At 45.0% G+C, this 18,790-nt stretch overlaps 1 protein-coding gene and 1 long non-coding RNA gene across 6 annotated transcripts in view; one reads left to right on the plus strand and one right to left on the minus strand.

Moving 5' to 3' along the window:
- The first annotated feature begins 589 nt into the window (after positions 1–589).
- LOC116565833 lies at positions 590–18,228 on the plus strand. Of its 4 annotated transcripts, none has more exons than XR_004275610.1 (3): positions 590–2,815; positions 3,573–3,631; positions 17,519–18,228. It is a non-coding gene; the product is annotated as an uncharacterized LOC116565833 (long non-coding RNA). The 4 variants fall into 4 exon arrangements; XR_004275611.1 differs by lacking the exons at positions 590–2,815; positions 3,573–3,631 and adding exons at positions 3,650–8,981; positions 9,014–13,922; XR_004275608.1 differs by having other exon boundaries at positions 590–3,631.
- Positions 14,604–18,790, minus strand: part of LOC116565831 (glutathione S-transferase A1) — a 29,796-nt gene continuing 25,609 nt past the window's right edge. Inside the window, exons 5-7 of one of the 2 annotated variants that reach the window (XM_032299688.1) lie at positions 17,140–17,281; positions 15,872–16,003; positions 14,604–14,996 (exon numbers count right to left, since the gene is read on the minus strand). In XM_032299688.1, the coding sequence (XP_032155579.1) occupies positions 14,874–14,996; positions 15,872–16,003; positions 17,140–17,281 (397 nt within the window). In that variant the 3' untranslated portion in view covers positions 14,604–14,873. The remainder of the gene's footprint in view (positions 14,997–15,871; positions 16,004–17,139; positions 17,282–18,790) is intronic. The other variant, XM_032299689.1, reaches the window with a different exon arrangement.

The raw sequence follows: 18,790 nt of genomic DNA on the forward strand, positions 1-18,790 counted from the left end.
ATTGTAGTTCTTATAATCTCCATATGTCATGGGAGGGACCAGGTGGAGAAAATGGAATCATGGGGCAGTTTCCCTATCCTGTTCTCATGATAGTGAGTGAGTTCTCACAAGATGTGATGGTTTTATAAGGGGCTTCCCCACTCTGTGGGCATTCATTCTCTCTCCTGCCACCCTATGAAGAGGTGCCTTCCACCATAATTGCACGTTTCCTGAGGCCTCTCCAGCCATGTGAAACTGTGAGTCAATTAAACTTGTTTCCTTTATAAATTACCTAGTCTTGGGTATTTCTTCATAGCAGTGTGAGAACAGACTAATACAATAGGTATTTCATTAAACTTTCTTCAGCCACTGTTTTTGTTTGGTTTTTGTTTGTTTTTTTGGGGTTTTTTTTTTTTTTTTTTTTTTTGAGATGGAGTCTTGCTCTGTCACCTATCCTGGAGTACAGTGGCACAATCTTGGCTCACTGCAACCTCTGACTCCTGGGCTCAAGCAATTCTTCTGCTGCAGCCTTCTGAGTAGCTGGGACTAGAGGTGTGCACCACTACACTGACTACTTTTTGTTTTTTTTTTAGGTAGAGACAGCATTTCACCATGTTGGCCAGGCTGATCTCAAACTCCTGACCTCAATTTATCCACCTGCCTCAGCCTTCCAAAGTGCTGGGATTACAGGCATAACCCACCATGCCCGGCCTCTTCAGCCACTCTTTTTGAGTGTTCATTTTGCTACCTGCAGGAACCTTCTTTAATACAACTTTATATATTGACTTGTAATTCTTTATATGCAAATCTTTTTCCTTGGGGTTAATTATGCGCCCCTCAAAGGCTAGGATTATTATACCTTATATAATATACCTTATATATTATACCTTATATAATGTATTCCCAGCACCAACCATTATGAGGTAAATCTTATAAAGTTCACTTCAGGATAATAATAATAAGTTATAATATATCTGTTGTAAACTAGGGAAGGTTGGGTATGATCAGGTTGAAAACTCTGTTGCAGAGTGAGAGTATAAGTCTACCCTTGGGATGTTTACCTGCTAGAGAAGGAGCAGGTAAACATGCAACGGGAGCTGGGCACCTCTTAGGAAAACATCTTGAAATACCTTGGTTGGGGTGAATTGACTTAACTCTTGGTAGACTTAAAATGCATGAGCCATGATTCCCATGTCTCTGCTCTAACACACCCAATTGTGGCAAAGCTCACATTATGAAAATGTGCAATCAGGACCAGTGTCCTGGGTCTAACCCCCTAGGTCTTAGATTTTCTGGGGAAGCATAAGTTATGGTCCTTAGTACACAGCTGAAGCTAGAAATTGTTCCATCCTCATCTCTCCTGGACAGTGGCATGCCAGAGAAAAAAAAATGACTATATATATCCACCTATATTTTGAGATCCCAGGCCTGAAGACAGTAGGGAGGGAGACCTCCTCTTTCTTCCAATGAAGGGAGAGAGGATGAAGATGCTGGGACTATGTGGACAAATTATGGCCAGTGTTTCAACCAAACCATCTCAGATCACGAAGTCTATGGGACAACAGGAACTCCATGTAGCAGATAGCAGCAGAGACTGTTAGAATTTTCTACTGGCATCAGGGCTACTTGACTCCTTGAATGGAATAAGCCCCTAGGTTGTTGGATTTAATGCGGGTGTTAATTAATTAGGAGGCCAGTAAGCTGAGATGTCCCCAGTACCTTGAGTCTTAAGTAAGCAAACTAAAGCTCAACTCAGCACGAAGGTCATATCCTAGGAAAACAAGAAACTTATCAGAAACTGCCAGCTAACCTCTAAATAGTGACTTTTTGCCTTAACCAAGAAAATATTTTCTCTGCATTGCTTCCATAAACACCTTATCAAAGTTTTCCTCTCGCACCCCTCAGTGAAGCCCAAATTGCTTGTGGTTTGGCACTGCCCAGCTCATGAATGTCTGTCTGCTCAAAATAAACTCTTTAAAATTTTAATGTGCCAAAGTTTATCTTTTAACATAGGAAAGAGATTTCCAGAGGGAAAGAATGTTCTTGCTATTCTGAGATGGATGCTTGAGTGACTTAAAATGAATATTTAAACGCTATGATTTTATTTTATGGATGCCAGTTTGGCAAAGAAAGGTGTATACTTCCACAGCTCCCTCTTTTCTCAGGACAAAATCCAAACTTCTTGTCATGTCCTTCAAAGTCCTTAGGCCTGTGGGCCTTGTTCCCAGATCCTACCTCCTTGTCTCTCCTGCTGCCTACCTTGTGCTTTAATGCTTCACTCAGATTGAATGTCTTCTCTTTGAATACACTGTGCTCATTCTCTCTCTTTTACACCATTAACTGTGCTGAGCCTCCTCTGGGATTCTACCCTTGCTGCCCAACCATAGCTCCACCTCATAACCGCAACTTGTCTTGCCTGCAAATCTCAGGTCAGATGTGATTGCCCTCCCTGAGAATTCACCTCTGACCCATGGATTCCAGCATAGGTGGCCTGACCAGGTGCACCCCCAGCATTATCTCATCCCTTAGCACAGAGTTGTAGGTTGAACTTTGTTCCCCAAAAAGAGTATGTTGAGTATGTTCAAGTCCTAACCCCAGATACAAATAGGGTCTCTCCAAGTGTAATTGAGTTTAGATGAAGTCACACTGGGTTAAGGGTGGGTCCTAATCCAATTCCTGGTGTCCTTATAAGAAGACTATTTCTTATTACTACTTATTGTTTCATCCCGCCAAACCGAAGGCTGGACTACCCCAAAAATGGCAGAGGAGAATTCCCACAATTTCATCCTGAGATGGGCCGGTTGGAATTCCAAAGAAAGAAGCCCTAAATGCTAAGGTGATCAGTCCAAAGCATTTATTAGGGGAATTTACTTACAGTATGGCAGTCCGCACAACAGATGAGAGAAAAGGCAAATTCTACCTAGATATGTCTGCGGTGAGGGGGTCAGAGTATGGAATCCATGTGAAAGTTTAAGGAGTTTGGCTCAGCACCAGGACTAGTTTCTTTTGGTATCTCAACAAACTAGATATCTTTATCAGGGTCTGGAAATATTAAGACCATGATTTAGCTTTAAGCCTGCTGGGAAAAACCTGCAGCTGGTTGGGTCATCAAGTGGTCAAGGCACTCTGTGATTTCCAGTCAGTACACAGAAAGAAAGTGAAGGAACTGGAGGACCCTATAATTCACCCCTCTGACTGGCTCTTACAATTTCACAGTCCCACCTTTTCTGTGATGTTCCCTAAGCAGGCAGAAAAGGGTGGGATCTCCTACAAAGTCCTTTTTCCCTAAGTTTATGAAACACTGCCAACAAAACCTACGCTAACAGTAAATACAGATGCACATGATGAGACCTAAAATCACAGTTCCCAAAAGACTTACTAGGAGAACTTTCCAGCAAGGACTGCATCCCCAAAACCATGATATTATTTCAGACCACTAGGAGTTATCCCCCCTATGGCCAATTAGCTATAACTGCTTTTGTAAATGAGAGAGGAATTTATTAACTTTAGCTTCTTTAGGATGCATACACAACATTCAGTTTTTTTAAAGGGTACAGGTTCTGTGGTCAGTAAAGAATGTCACTTTCTAACAGGCCTGGAAGCTCCAAGTTTGTCTTGGGACCTCAACAGGAGAGGATCACCCAACTCACAGGTATTTGAGGATACAAACCCATCACTGGGGTTGGTTTTAAAAGTCTTATCCGGGCACGGTGCCGCCTGTAATCCTAGCACTTTGGGTGGCCTAGGTGGGTGGATCACCTGAGGTCAGGAGTTCAAGACCAGTTTGGCTATCATGGTGAAACCCCATCTTAAAAAAAAAAAAAAAAAAAAAGTCTTATCTGAAATTCCTGGTGGAATAGAATTTCACCAAAGCTGATCCAAAAGGCCTATGTAGAAATAACCGTTCTTGCTATACTTATGCAAATAATCAGGCCAATTATAAGACTAAAGTTTATTCTATGAACAACACACACAGCCCTATTATAATTTGCTTTTACCAAAAATGAGGACTGGAGAGAAAAGTTGTGCTCCAAAGCTTATCATACATTTGTCATTAAATCCTAGTCTCATTAATCGTTTTTAAGCCTTTTGCCTACATTTAAGACTAATCCTGCTTATTCCTGTGAATCAAGTGGTGATTTCCTGCAGCTTGGAAGAAAGAAAAAGGGATGGATAATGTAAAAAATCTGGATCAATATGCTAGTTCTCGGCAATTATCCTGCAAATTCTGCAAGGTAATGAAAGTGAGAAGGGTGTCCATAACCTGGAGGTTTCTTTCTTTGGGAAAATAAAACCAAGGAACTTCAGAGACCCCCAAAGGGAAATTCTATATCTTGAATTAACACCTCTAGTAAAAGTAGAGGAAAATCTACAGGTACTTAAAGATCAACTCAAAATCATTGACAGGCTCAGGGAAAATGCCGGCTTCAGCCCCAGGTAGCTACAATTTCTCCTTAATGAATTCCAGTCTTCCTTATGAAGCTGGTTAACCCCTTTATTAAGCCCTCCCTTGCTTATGTCTTGTATTGATTGGACCCTGTATACTCAATACTAGAACTCGAATTGTTTCTTCTCGCCTGGAAGCAATCAAACTCCAATGGTGCTCCAAACTGAAACACACATGGACATGCTATTCTTTTGAGGACCCTTAGATCCACCTCAGGAGGAGCCCTAGCTGCTGTTCCCCATTGGACGCCCTCTTTCAGCAGGAAGTAGCCAGAAAGAGTCCTCACCCAAAACCCCCTAACAGCAGTTAGTGTGACATCTCCACAGGGAGGAATGTTGTAGGAGTTATGAAGAAATTATTTTAGGCGGATAGAGAGGAAAAGGGGTCCTTGGGAAGTTTTCATTTTTAAAGCTGCTCTGGACACGTTTCTTGTAAAGCCCTGGCAGAGCCAGGTGAGGAACCTTTGATATGCAAATGTAGGCCGTTAGAAACTGGGTCTACCCAAACCGGGAAATTCTCGTCCTCTTCTTGCCCTTTCTCCGCAAATGCCTAGCAGCATGGCCGCCCCCCACATATCCCCACGTGTGTAGAATATCATGGTGCCCTGCATTTGCTGATTAAAAGGCCAGGGTGGGAGGGCCAGCTTTTTCGAGGGCTACGTGAATGACAGGCCTGGTCAAACCAATCCCCTGATCCCTATGCAAATCAGACACTCTCTCCTCCAGCCTACTCATAAAACTGGTTGATATCATCGGCCCCTGTGGCACTTGGGGTCTTCTCTTTCGGCTTTGGAGCCCCCTTCCTCTGTCTCTGTACAGGGGAGCCTGTTCCTTCTACCTTCTCTTTTCTTTCTTGCCTATTAAACTCTCCACTCCTTAAAACAAAAACAAACAAACAAAAAAAGGATTTTGTTATTCCCAATAAAGCTCTGCCACCCAGGAGAGCGTCCCTGCTGTAGGGGTGAGCCATGCAAAACCATCCCACACTTGCCAGTGTGATCCCCATTGCTGGGATATGGTATTTTTCAGGGCAGTTCTGTCTTTGGTGCTTGCCTCCCTGCAGGACATGTTTAGAGAAAACCTTACATTATGTCCAGGATTGCTCAATGTCACATCCCATGTTTGAGTGTGTGATGTCAGAAGTATCTAGGATACCCATTTCCCTGCGTTCATAATCCACATTTGCAGAGATCCAGTCTTCACTCAGCAGCAGCTCAGCCTGTCATGGAGTTCCTCCTTGGCTGCTCAGGGGCATAAGACCACATAGCCAGGGGTTAGATTGGCCTTGCATACAGGCTGGGTGATGGGCCCAGGCCAGGAAAATGTCCTCTGAGGATATTCAGGCCCTAGTGGGAATGATATAACAGAAAAAGAGAAGGATGCTCAGGTTAACAGCAAAAAGACAAGGCTGCTGAGCTTATTGCAGAGGGAAGGTCTGGTACTAGTTTTGTCATACAGGTTTGGCAGGAGGCTGTGAGAATCTCTCCTGGGGGGTTTGCTAGACCTCTGTCTCAATGTGAGAGGAGCTGCTGACTCCACAGTGACAGGGCTGGGTGAGATCCACTGGACTAGTGCCACTCCAGTGCCCACCAGTATGGGGTACTGCCTGCCTACTGCCTGTGCATCTCCCAGGGCCTTTATCAAAAAGGAAAGGGTCGGGTTCAGGGCGGGGGTGTGCCCCCTGCCTCAGGGGAAGAAGGATAGCAGTCCAGCCTGGTGGCATTTTCTATCCTAGGTCCCATCTCAAAGTTCCCTGATCAGATGTTACGGGACAAGAGGAGTGCAAAATCAGGGCATTCTGTGTGGAACTGAGTTCTGTTCTGAAGACAGTGTCTCACTTTTTCCATACCCGCACGGCTTGCACCAGGTTATTTACGTCTTCCCGATGTTCATAAGATGACAGTTTTCCCACAACAGGGGGTGCATTCAAGGCATGTATAGCTTCCATGAAAACCACAACCCAATTTCTCAGTGAGGAGAGTCCTATCAAGAGCTTAATTCATTCCCTTAGGAGGCCATTTTTTTCTCTCTATAATTCCTGCTCCCGGTTGCTGGAAGGGCAGATGAAATTGCCTCTTTTTCAGTTCCATCTTGGATTAGGGACCTTGTGCAATGTGTTCCTTGATCACTGATGGTAGTTCTTGGGGTACCATCCGTTAGTTGCAAGCATTGCAAACCCCGTACAATCGCTGTCTGATTTACTTTTCCGCAGGGGAGAGCCCGCAAGAGGCCATTCACAGTGTCTACCCTTGTGAGTGCATATCAATGTCTCTTACTGTTAGGGAATGGGCCAATATAATCTATTTGCCATGCGTCCATGGCAAATAGATTTCTCCCCTCTTTTTATGTTTCTAGTGGCCCCTGGCACTTGTCAAGGTCAGGCTTGGCAACAGACAGGGCAATTTTGTATTATCTTTTTTATTTCTTGTTTGGACGCTGGCAAACCAGCTTGTTGGGTCAGTTTCAAAGTAGTGTGCAGCCTGCTATGACCTCCCATCCAATGTATCCAATGTGCTATACCTGCTCCTTCAGAGATGACCAGAGACCTGGCGTGGGCGAGAGTACCTACATCTGTATTTCCACTGGGGGATGACTGTTGGTAAGATGCAATGTGGAACACTGTGACTTCAGTCCCTGGTTGGTGTAATTGATCCCAAATGTTTGCCCATAGTTCTGCCTCCCACAGCAGCTTTCCATTTATGGACCATTGATCCTTTTCCCATTGGTTATCCACAGCGTCAACCCCTTTGTGACTGCCTGGGAATCAATATACAGAGCTACTGGGTGTGGCTATGTATTAAGCCATTCTTGCATTGCTATAAAGAAATACCTGAGACTGGCTAATTTATACAGAACAGAGAGGTTTAATTGGCTCATGTTTCTGCAGGCTATACAGGAAGCATAGCACCAACATCTGCTTCTGGGGGGACCAGTACGCTTTTACTTATAGCAGAGGGTAAAAGGGGAGCCTGCAGTTCACATGGCAAAAGTAGGACCAAGAGACAGAGTATGGTTGTCGGGGGTGGAGGTGTTATATACTTTTAAAAGACTAGTTCTCATGTAAACTCTGAGAGCTCACTTAGCACCAGGGGGATGGCCCAGGCCATTTGTGATGATGTCAAACTTGACTGGATTGAAGGATGCCTAGATAGCTGGTAAAGTATTATTTCTGGGTGTGTCTGTGAGGGTGTTGCCGGAGGAGATTCACATTTGAGTCAGTGGGGCTGGCAGACGAAGACCCACCTTCAGTGTGGGTGGGCACCATCCCTTTGGCTGTCAGTGTGGCTAGAACGAAGCTGGTGGGAAAAGGTGGGATAACCTTGTTTGCTGAGTTCTCTGGCTGCCTTCTTTCTCCCATGCTGGATTCTTCCTCCCACTCCTCCTGCCCTTGGTCGTTAGACTTCAGGTTCTTTGGCCTTTGGACTCTGGCACTTGCACCAGTTGTTTGCCAGGAGCCCTCAGGCTTTTGGATGTAGACTGAAGGCTGCCTTGCTGGCTTCCCTGGTATGAGGCTTTTAGACTCAGACTGAGCCACTGCTGGCTTCTCGCTTCCCCAGCTTGCAGATGGCCTATTGTAGGACTTAGCCTTGTAATTATGTAAGCCAACTCTCCCTAATAGACTCCTATATATAGGAGACGTGTATCTATTTATCTGTCTTACTTGTTCTGTGCCTCTAGAAAACCCCAACTAATATGCCATTCATGAGGGATCTGCTCACAAGATCCAGATACCTCCCACCAGGCTCCACTTCCAACACTGGGGATTACAGTTCAACATGAGTTTGGGCAGGGACAAATATCCAAACTATATCAGGCTTTTTCATAACCACTAAGCAGGTTATCTTGTAATTCTGCCCACTGGCTGCAACACCCCATTCCAGGTTCCACCCCCATCGTATCAGTGGCTAGTGGAATAGCCACTGCAGTCCACCGGGGTGGCTAACCCACGCTGGAGCCATCTGTGTACCGAGCATCCTTGGGTGGGTTCCTATCTCTGTCCTTTATTTAATGGGGTTTCTCTGGGCGTGGTGTTGGGATTGATTTTAAATCTACACTGTGTTGTGCAGGTCCCAGCGGTTCTGTAGACAGAGGGCTAGATGGAAGGTGCCCTCTCTGCTCGAGATATGCATACCACCTAAACAGAGTCCTGTTGTGCTCTGGCTGATGGAGGTCTGGCAAATAGACCATCAACCCAAACCCTGATAGGATAGTCTGTTTTTACTTCCACTAGCATATCTCCAGTTAGGGCCTCTGTTTGCAAGAGGACTTGGTAAACTGCAAAGAGTTTTCATTTTTTCCAACAGGGTATAGCATTGCTGGGCTCCCCTGAACAATCGTGACCAAAAGCCAATGGGCATTCGTTGGTTACCCTTCCTCTGCCAGAGGGTCCAACCCATTGTTTTCCTGAGTCACAGAAACACTGAATTCAAATGGTCTCTGAGGGGTGACAATTTACAGGACTTGTGCTTGCATCACTAAGGCCCTCCTCTGAGTAAAGGAGGCTTCTTTAGTGCCCCAGTCCTGATATGCATTCTTCTTTATTAGGAGCTATAATGGTCTGAGACATAGGGCCAAGTAGGGAACAAAGGTCTGTCAATATTCTAACAGGCCTTCGAAGGGTTGTAATTCTATAATGGCGTGGGGCCGTGGGTAAACCTGTATCTTGTCACTCATGGCTGCTGGCTTACCTGACCAGACCACACCCAGGAATTTTACAGTGGCCCCTGGCCCCTGGCCCCTGGACTGTCTTTGGGTTGTCAGTCCATCTTCTGGATTGCAGGTGCTCTAGAATCTTTTGGGCACCTTCTGCAAAAGACCCAAATCTGCAGAAGTTAGCAAAATATGTCCACATAATGATTTCAGAGACTGCCAGACATATCACTCAAAATGGCCAGGTCTCTGGCTACCAAGCCATGGCAGATAGTGGGGCTATGCAAGTACCCTGGGGGAGCACCTGAAAGGTCCTCCCAGGTGAAGAAAATAATGTTCTGGGACTTTGGGTCTAAGGGTGCTAAAGAAAGCCCGTGCTAAATCCAGGACAGTATGCCATATACCTAAACAAGTAGCCAGGCTTCCCAGTATTTAAGCCACATTTGGAATAGTGTCATGTCTGGGCAGAGTCATCTTATTTAGTTCCCAGCAATAAGCCATCATTCTCCAGGTGCCACAGGCTTTCCTGCCCACTATACAGGGCTGTCGTATGAACTGTGTGTAGAATGCACAATCCTCACTCTCTCCACTCCCTGAAGAGTAGCCATTGTTTTCTTGGTGCCCACCTGGGAGATGGAAGAGTTGGCAGCACCAGCCCACTCCTCCTGCTCATGCCATCTGTATGGGTTCCACAGCCCCTCATCCTCAGCCTGCATGAGCCACCTGCCACTCTGCTGCCCCGCCAGTCTGCGCCAGGCTGCCTGTCCACACCATGGCCGCTGCTGCAGACCCCACTTCTGTCCAGCACAACCTGACCGTGTGTGACGGTTAATACTGAGAGTCAACCTGATTGGGTCAAAGGATGTAAAGTATTGTTCCTGAGTGTATCTGTGAGGATGTTGCCAGAGGAGATTCACATTTGAGTCAGTGGACTGGGAGAAGAAGACCCACCGTCAACATGGGTGGGCACCAGCCAGTCAGCTGCAGTATAAAGGAAGGCAGAAGAAGGTGGACTAAGCTGGCTTACTCAGTCTTCCGGCCTTCATCTTTCTCCCATGCTTAATGCTTCCTTGAACATCAGACTCCAGGATCTTCAGCCTTTGGACTCTTGGACTTACACCAGTGGTCCCCAGCAAATGACAGAAGGCTGTACTGTCGGTTTGTCTGCTTGTGAGGTTTTGGGACTTGGACTGAGCCACTACTGGCTTCCTAGCTCTTCGGCTTGCAGACAGCCTGTTGTGGGACTTCACCTTCTGATCATGTGAGCCAACTCTCTTTAATAAATTCTCTTTCATATATACATTTATCCTATTAGTTCTTTCCCTCTGGAGAACCCTGACTAATACACCAGGCCACTACTGCAGCCACTGTCCACCCCTGGCCACCGGAGACTGGGTCTCCTGGTGCCTCCTCTTTTCCACTTTTTTCTTTTCTTTTATTTGTCTCTCCACCACCAGCAGGTAGTACTCAGAACTGCCACCACCATCCAAAGCTCCCGTGGTGGCAAAACTGACGCTGCAGACTCCTCAGGCACCTCTCTGCAGAGCACCCTTTCTCCGTTTTTCTTCTCTTGGGTGTGTATGTAACTGACAGAGTGGTGGTGCTGCACATGCCTTTTTCCAGCGGGTTCATCAGTGTTTGGAAACCTCTGTCAGGGTGCTGGCTCCATGGACTACATCCTCTTCTAGCATCATCCTCGCCTGGACCCACCCCATGTTCACTGTTCCATGGGACTCTGCAATGCTGGACCTTAGCATATACACTGAGGGTCCCTGCCAGGACCCACCCACTAAAGAAAGGACCTAAATCACTCCTATATTGTCTCTTGATGGAAGAACAGAAAATACATCACACAGGGCTCTCTCCTTTGTGTCTTCCCCATAGAGGTCGTATTTGCTGGCAATGTAGTTGAGAATTTCTCTGGTCTGCGCCAGCTTCATCCCATCAATCTCAACATTGGCACTTTCTGGAACATCAAATTCCCATCTTTAGAAAGAAGGAAAAGCAAGGAGAGTGAAATGTCTATGAATCCCACTCTTTTAGGAGGAAAAGATGGTTGTGGAAATGACTAAATTTGTGAAATAAAAAAGAAATTATTGCCCGATAAGATTTCACTTGAAAGTGCATTTTTAAAAAGCTTCCTGTACTCCTTCTTTTTGTTAACAAGCTTCCTTTTACTTTTTATTGTGTTGTTTCATTTATGTTTTTATTTCCCCTCCAGATACGTAGTAGGACTCTTGTCTTTTTTGTGTTGATTTATCTTCATGGATATTTTAGGAAGATGTTGGGATAGGTTACAACAGGACTGCCAGTAGGATGCCATTTAAAACGGGAGGTTCCCAGAATAAGTCTCATAACGTTTGTGACATTTAAGGCAGGTTCTGAGAGGTTTTTATGTAAGGGTTCCTTTCTGTGCTCTTCAAAGCCTGCAATATTGCTTTACTATTACCTTGTCACACCCCCCATGAAAGAACAAAACTCAAGACAATGGCCACATCTATTTCTCTTCCTTTCATCTAATCCATGTCCTTGCATGTCTTTGGATGGGGAGGCCTGTGTGGGATCCTGAGCTGATCACCACAGCTCATTCATGGTGACCTAAGCATGAAAACAAGGAAAGGGCATTCTCAGGGCGCTGGGGATAGTTCTTGTAGCAAATACACTGAGAACTCTAGTCCTTTCAGCCTGGAGGGAGTTGCCAGACCTGATCAAAGAGCCACAGCCCTTCCATTTTAAACAGTTACTCCCTCTCCACCATGCGCAAATACCACCCTACATAAACATACGCATTGCCGGCTGTTCAAATTTCCTTGTGTACCTTCTACTACACACCCTCATCAGAGGCACTTAGAGACTTCATCTTACCATTTCTGAACTTGTCCAAATCCTCTGCAGATTCTAGAAATTTCTCATCAAACTGGAAGCAGAAAGAGTAAATGGGTTTTTGTTCATTCCATCGCATTATAAACTTTTGACTTTGAAAAGCCCCTATCTGGCGCATCATTTGGAGAATATAATATTTCTAAGTTTGGCAGTGCACACGGAGGGGCTGGTCATGGCCGTTTGTAAATTTAGACCTGATTCATCGAGGAAAGGGCATGGGTCACAGTACAGATCTGCTCAGTCTTCTCATTCGTTTCACCTCCAGCCTGGTCTCACGAATGTCTACGATTAGGTCATGTTTTGAGAGGGGATGTCACTAGAGGATTCTCTAGTTTCACCTCCTACTGTATTTTCTCTATTGTGTCTGTATTTCTCTATTGTGTCTTTCCCTGCGTTAATTTGACATGATGTATTCAATATCAGCTTTCCCCCTAGACCTTGAGCCCCTGAGAGCAGAGCCTTCTTGTTTGAGTCCAGTCCTCAATGTCCTGTATAAAACCTGGACATCGTAGGAGCTCCTAAAATAAGATAGCTTTTAAATTTACATGGAAAAATTCTAGCAAATACAAAAGTAGAGAGAATCATATAACAAGCCTGAAGGTACCCGTGACCTGGATTCATCAATTGCCAGCAACCTTCCTTCATCAAATACCATGCGATGGGTTAAGTTGTATTGGCTCCCAAGAAAGATAGGTCCATGTCCAAATCCCTGGTTCCTGTAAGTGAGATCTTATTTGGAAAAAGGCTCTTTGCAGATGTAATGAAGTTGGGGAACTTGAGATGAGATCATCCTGGTGTATCCAGATAGGCTCTAAATCCAATCACAAATGTCCCTGCAACATAGACAACAGAAGACACAGACACACAGAGGCTGAGGTGCTGGAAGCCCCAGGCAGAAAGTAGAGTGACGTGGCCATGATCCATGAAAGTCCAGAAATGCCAAGAGCCCCCAGAAGGTGTAAGAGGCAGGGAATTATTGTTCCCTAGAGCTTCCGGGGGAATCTGGCCCTCACACCCTGACTTCAGACTCCTGGCCTTCAGAATTGTAAGAAAAAGTATTTCTGTTTTTTCAAGCCACCCAGTTTGTAGGAATCTGTGAGAGGAACCACAAGAAAATAATACAAAGTCCCACCTACTCCCCGCACTACCCGGGGATTCTTTTGAAGCAAATCCCAGACAGCATATCATTTAATCTGTAAATACTAGTATTGCTCTCTAGAAAGGAAGAACTTCTGTTCTGAACATAGTCACACGATTCTCTTATCATATTAAAATTCTATAATTCCTCAATTTCATTAAAGTTTCAGCATTCTAGTTCACGTAAGTGTCCCATGAAAATTTCTTAGCTGTTTGTTTATTTTGGTCAGCATCCGAGCAAGGTCCTTACAAAGCATTTGAGGAATGTGGGTCAATATTTTTTTAAGAAATTAATGAATGAATACAGATAGATAGAGTGTGTGGGGATTTGTGAGTTCTGAAAGCCCAGTCTCGTATACCCAGGTTCTGGAGGCGTGATAGAGCTGTGCATGGATCTGTGCAGATGTCATTGCCCATTGGTGATGAGCCACTGGGGACCCAGCAGGCCAATCCCCACACCATGAGCTCACAGGACAGTGGAGCAGACACAGTGGCCTTCAGGTGTTATTAGAGGCTCACTGGGGCTCTGTGGAGAGCACAGAGGACAGCCCCACTGCTCCTGGGAAGCAGTGAGGTAACGTTAAGTGTGGCCACTGGGAAGAAGCTTGCCAGGCAGGGGTAACAAATGCACCCAGGCAGAAAGGCAAGAGGCCCTAACCATGCTCAGAGGGTTGATTGGGCTGGAGATCAGGGAGTGAGGATGGGTGTGAGGATACGTTCTGTATGCAGTGAGGAATTCTGTGATTTTGTGTGTGTGTGTGTGTGTGTTTTAGAAAAACTACTCTTGTTATAAGCAGAGAGGAGACGAGAGCAAAGTGAAGCTGCAGGTAGGAAGCCTGTGTGTCTGTCTGCTCCCTCACCCACCTTCACCAACTGTGGGGAAGCCACTCTCAGAGGAGGAGAGCTCACTTTGCAGAAGCCCAGGTATCCTGGGAGGGATTAGCATTGTAGGCACAGTAGAGGCTGAAGCTAGGAAGCACTCCTAATCCAAGCACTCTGGCACATTGACACACCAGGGAAAAATGATTTTGCATTTAGTTACTTGTATGTGATTCACAGATACCATCTGCATCTTGGCAGCCCAGGCCTGAGTGGCACTGAGGGAACTGAGGGAAGGCTCATGCCCGGGGCCCCACAGAGCCTTAAGGAGCAGAGTGAGGATGAGCCAGGAGCACACGCACTGTGAGGGACAGCAGGGTGGCCTGAGAGCAGAGGGCGGGTCTGCTTGCTCCTCAATGTTTCCTCACCTCCCAGAAAACTGAGGAAGCCACAGCAGATGGAATAGCTGTCTTGAAAATGTGTCAGAAAGAATGCTTTTATCAGAAATAAACTGACTGTCCAGGAAAAGAAGAAAGTGTCTTTAAGCCATTACCCAGAATGGTAACTCTTTCCCTGTGCATACCTGAAAATGTCAGACGTACGTTTCTACACCTGACTTTTTAATAAATTGTATGACAAATGTTACAGGACAATTCTTGGAAAAGTCAAACACACCACATAATCTATAGTTTCCTTTTTTACTAAATTTTTAATTCCAAGAAAGTGATATGATAGGCTAGGAGGAGATTGGAAATCTGAATTCATATCAGATCCTAATGAAAAGAAATCAATTTTAACTAAGTCGGCAAATAGGAGTTTTCTATTATTTAATTACCATGTAAGTGGAAAGAGTTCATAAGCCTCACAACAGGCACAATCAACAGTTAGGTAAAGCACTTTATTGTTGCAAAGGTTTAGAATATTGGCCTTGCATGTTTTTGGCCTCCATGGCTGCTTTATTAAAACCTGAAAATCTTCCTTGCTTCTTCTAAAGTTTTCGCATCCATGGGAGGCTTCCTCGGGCTGCCAGGCTGCAGAAACTTCTTCACCGTGGGCAGGTTGCTGATTCTGGTTTTCAGGGCCTGTAATTCACACAGCACAGCCTCAGAGTGAAGCCAAGGGCTAACGCCACTATTAACACAATCTAGGGAGTCTGAGCCCTCCTGCCAAAGACCAGGTAAGTCCCCTCCATCAGCACCAGCATGGAGGCAGAAACAGACACCCAGTGAGAAATGACAATAAGAGGGAGAACATGTAGCTTACTTTGTATCTTCCCCAAAAATGTTTTAATCAGTTCTGTCATCCCTATTTTTCTCCTTACATATTAATCCTATAGATTCGTGGCTGTTGTGTAAGACAAGAAGCAGCAATGTGCCTGTGAGATATCAACATAGGTCAGTCTCTAAGCAGAAGTGAAAATATGGGGAAATTAGTTGGAAAAGAATATATTATAGAAAATATTAAAGACAAACCATGGGACCACTTTTTCTCGTGAGGGATACAGGGTTGGGGCAGTGTTTTGGGAGAGCTGTGTAGAGAGGAACACAACATCTGACAGCAGGAGCCGGAGCCCAGGAAGGAACCAGGTGGAAAGGGCCCTGCTCAGACAGACTCGGTGCAAGAAGACAAGACACATCTGGAATAAAGGGTATCACAGAGAACTCAGGGACAGAAACCATAGGGAATAGAGGGTTAGGGAGAGATTCTGGGCCCTGGGTCCTTTCCATGATAAAAGGTAAAATACTTTTCATGGGGTAGCATGCACCACAAATTTCCTTTCCATAACAAATGTGTTTTCATTTCTCAAAACTGAAGCCTGGAAGCTCATTTTGGAGACCTGGGGGCACTCCAGGCCTGGAGAAGGCTGGGGTTAGAACACGGTCAGTCCCAGGGCCCAGATACTAGATCCCAAGATGGGAGATGTGGGGCTGCCTCTCTGGGTGGTGAAATGGGTCACCTTCAGCAGAGGGAAGCCGGAGATAAGGCTGGAGTCAACCTCTTCCACATAGCAGAGAAGTTCCACCAGCTGAATGTCAGCCCGGCTCAGCTTGTTGCCAACAAGGTAGTCTTGCCCGTGGCTCTTTAAGACCTGGAGATTTTGAGGAATCAGATCAGGAACACATGCGCAGGACCCCTGCTTCTTTCTAAGCCTCTTCACCCTGACTTTCCCCACCTCTGTCACCTTACTGCCTGAGTGCAGAGATCCAGAACTTTCTCCACATCTGAATGAGTGACAGAATAAGAAGTATAGCTCAGCCCACTCCTCAGTTGGAGCTCAGGCTATCATTTTCTCTTCTCATTCCATATCACTGTGGCATCTACATTACCCACCCAGCTTGCCTCTTCCACATGGGCCAAGGGCTTAGCCCCTGCCTCTGCGTGTTCCGTCTGCCCCACGCCCTCCAGCGCGCAGTCCTGACATTCAGGATGCGGCTCTACTCTGCTCTCTCCCTCTCCAATCTCCCCTGGGCAGCAACTCCACCTTCATGACGGCTCTTTTCCCCCAGGAGTAGGCTATTTCAGAGTCTTCATTTCTCCTTGTCTGCTCTCCTCATTCCCTGTTCTATCTCCCTGGGATCTGAAGTAAACCTGGGTGAACTTGAATTCATCATCTTTCTTACAAAATCGATTCTGACTCCTAACCCGCACTACGTTATAACCTGCAAGCTGAAGCATTCAGGGGTGAACTGCACTGATGTCTGCAACTTACTATCAAATTCATTTTACAAAATCTTCCTCTGCATCCCACAGTCACTCTCCTTTTGAAAAGTACCCATCCCTGAAACACTACAATATTCTCTGGTTGGCAGTTGGTCTCGTGTCTTCCTACACATGGTGCCAGAATATTTTCTGATAGATCGCTTTCATCATGTTCGTCTTCAATCAAAGTCTGGTGTTCCACGGACTCAAAAGCAACCCCTAGTGTGGTTCAGAGCTTTCCACAGCCCACATTCTACTTATGAACATGAAATTTTGGTTGAACAGAAAATTTCATGTTGGGGTCTAGTAAATTAAAATTTTATTGAAAAATTACAGCTTGGGTATAACTGGTATAATTGTTCCTCCAAGTCTATTTTCATAAAATCTCTTGAGAGTCAGAGTGCTGCATTGGTGTTCAGGAAGTCTCACTGAAAGTGAAGGTCAGTGTCGCCCAGGAGTGCCCAGCCACTATTTTTCTACTGTCCTCTAAACTCAGTGCCCCAAACACTGAACACCTTCACTTACTTTTTCAAAGGCAGGCAAATAGCGATTTTTTGTTTTCTCTTTGGTCATGGCAACCTTGGCGTCTTTTTCCTCAGGTTTACATAAGGGCAGAAGAAGGATCATTTCATACAAATCTGCCATACCTTCTGTATACATATCAATCCTGAAAGACAAAAACAACCAAACGGTCAAATGCCTTTTGCCTTCGATTTTATAGGTTTATAGAAACCTAAGAGAATAGAGTATCAGGTGTTGATAAAGTAATTCACTTCCAGTGGGTGCCGTTTATATTCTAGAGATTATGCTCTGATTTGTACAGATATATTAATATTTATTTTTTAAAACAACCTATCTAGGTAGATATATCTCTAAATTTTGCTACACATGTGATTTAATACAGGTAAAAAGACTATCGGTGGTCACAGTCATGAGAGAAATCGGTGGAATCACTGCCAGTAATCACGGATGCTGTGCTGGGATTTACCATGTCTATTGTGGTTTGTTCTGTGCATAAACTTAGTGTGAGTCAAATGGCCAAAGACCTGCCTCCTGAGTAATCCTGAGAGTCCCTGGCACAGCCATCTCAGCCATGTTCCTCGCCCTCTCTCATCATTTTACACCTCCCAGGCCCACTTCTATGCCCCATGTTAGCAGTTCCTCCGATTACTCCCATGAGATATAATTCCACAGCCCTCTCCGTGTGCTGTTGCCCAGCTCTGGCCATGTGTGCCTTTCCTGAGACCCCACCTAAAAGATTGACTTCCTTGGTGAAATTCTCTATACAGTTACAACCAGTGCAAACTTTTCCTCTTTCGTGTCAAACTGGGGTTTCACAATATTTTTTTAAAACAACAGCTTTATTGATGTATATTCACATACTATAATTGCCACCTGTTAAGTATGAGTGGTTTTTAGTGCATTCACAGAATTCTGTAAAAATCATCACAGTCTATTTCCAGAATAGTGTTTATCACCCTGATAAGGACATCTGTACCATTAGCAGTATTCGTCCCCAAGCCCCACTCCTTCAGCCCCAGGCAAACACTAATCTACTTTTTGACTCTATGGATTTGAGTATTCTGCACATTTCATATGAAAACAATCCTACAATACATGGCTTTCTGTGTCTTGTTTCTTTCATGTAGCATCTTGTAGCATGCATCAGTACTTCATTCTTTTTCATGACCAAATATCATTTCATTGCATGGCTAAGGCACATTTTTCTCCTCCATTTACTGATTGATGGATATTTGGGTTATTTCCACTTTTTGAAGACTGTGAATGTTGTTATTTGCATTGTTCATTTATCTAAAAGATTTAGTGTGGACGTATTTTTGATTGTTTGGGGATATGCCTATTAGAGGAACTGCTGGGTTGTTGGTAATATCATATTAAAGTTTTTGAGGAGTTACCAACAGTTCCATTCAGGATTTATTTGGAATCATGCAGTCTCATCGCAACAGCAAGGAGACTCCTTGACTTTGCTGGTATTGAACAAATCTGGCTGCTTTGTCCTTCTATCACGTGTCAAGATAACCTCAGCATCCTGGGCACCAGCCTCTACTAGCCCTGCTCAGCTGTTCCAGTCCATATAATTGGTTGGTAATTTGGGTTCCTGGACATCATTCTTGGAATTACTAGGACTTGAGATTCAGCTTCTTTGTAGTCTTCC

The sequence above is a fragment of the Sapajus apella genome, unplaced genomic scaffold (assembly GCF_009761245.1).
Source record: "Sapajus apella isolate SASKATOON/1434 unplaced genomic scaffold, GSC_monkey_1.0 scaffold41, whole genome shotgun sequence".
Lineage (NCBI taxonomy): Eukaryota > Metazoa > Chordata > Mammalia > Primates > Cebidae > Sapajus > Sapajus apella.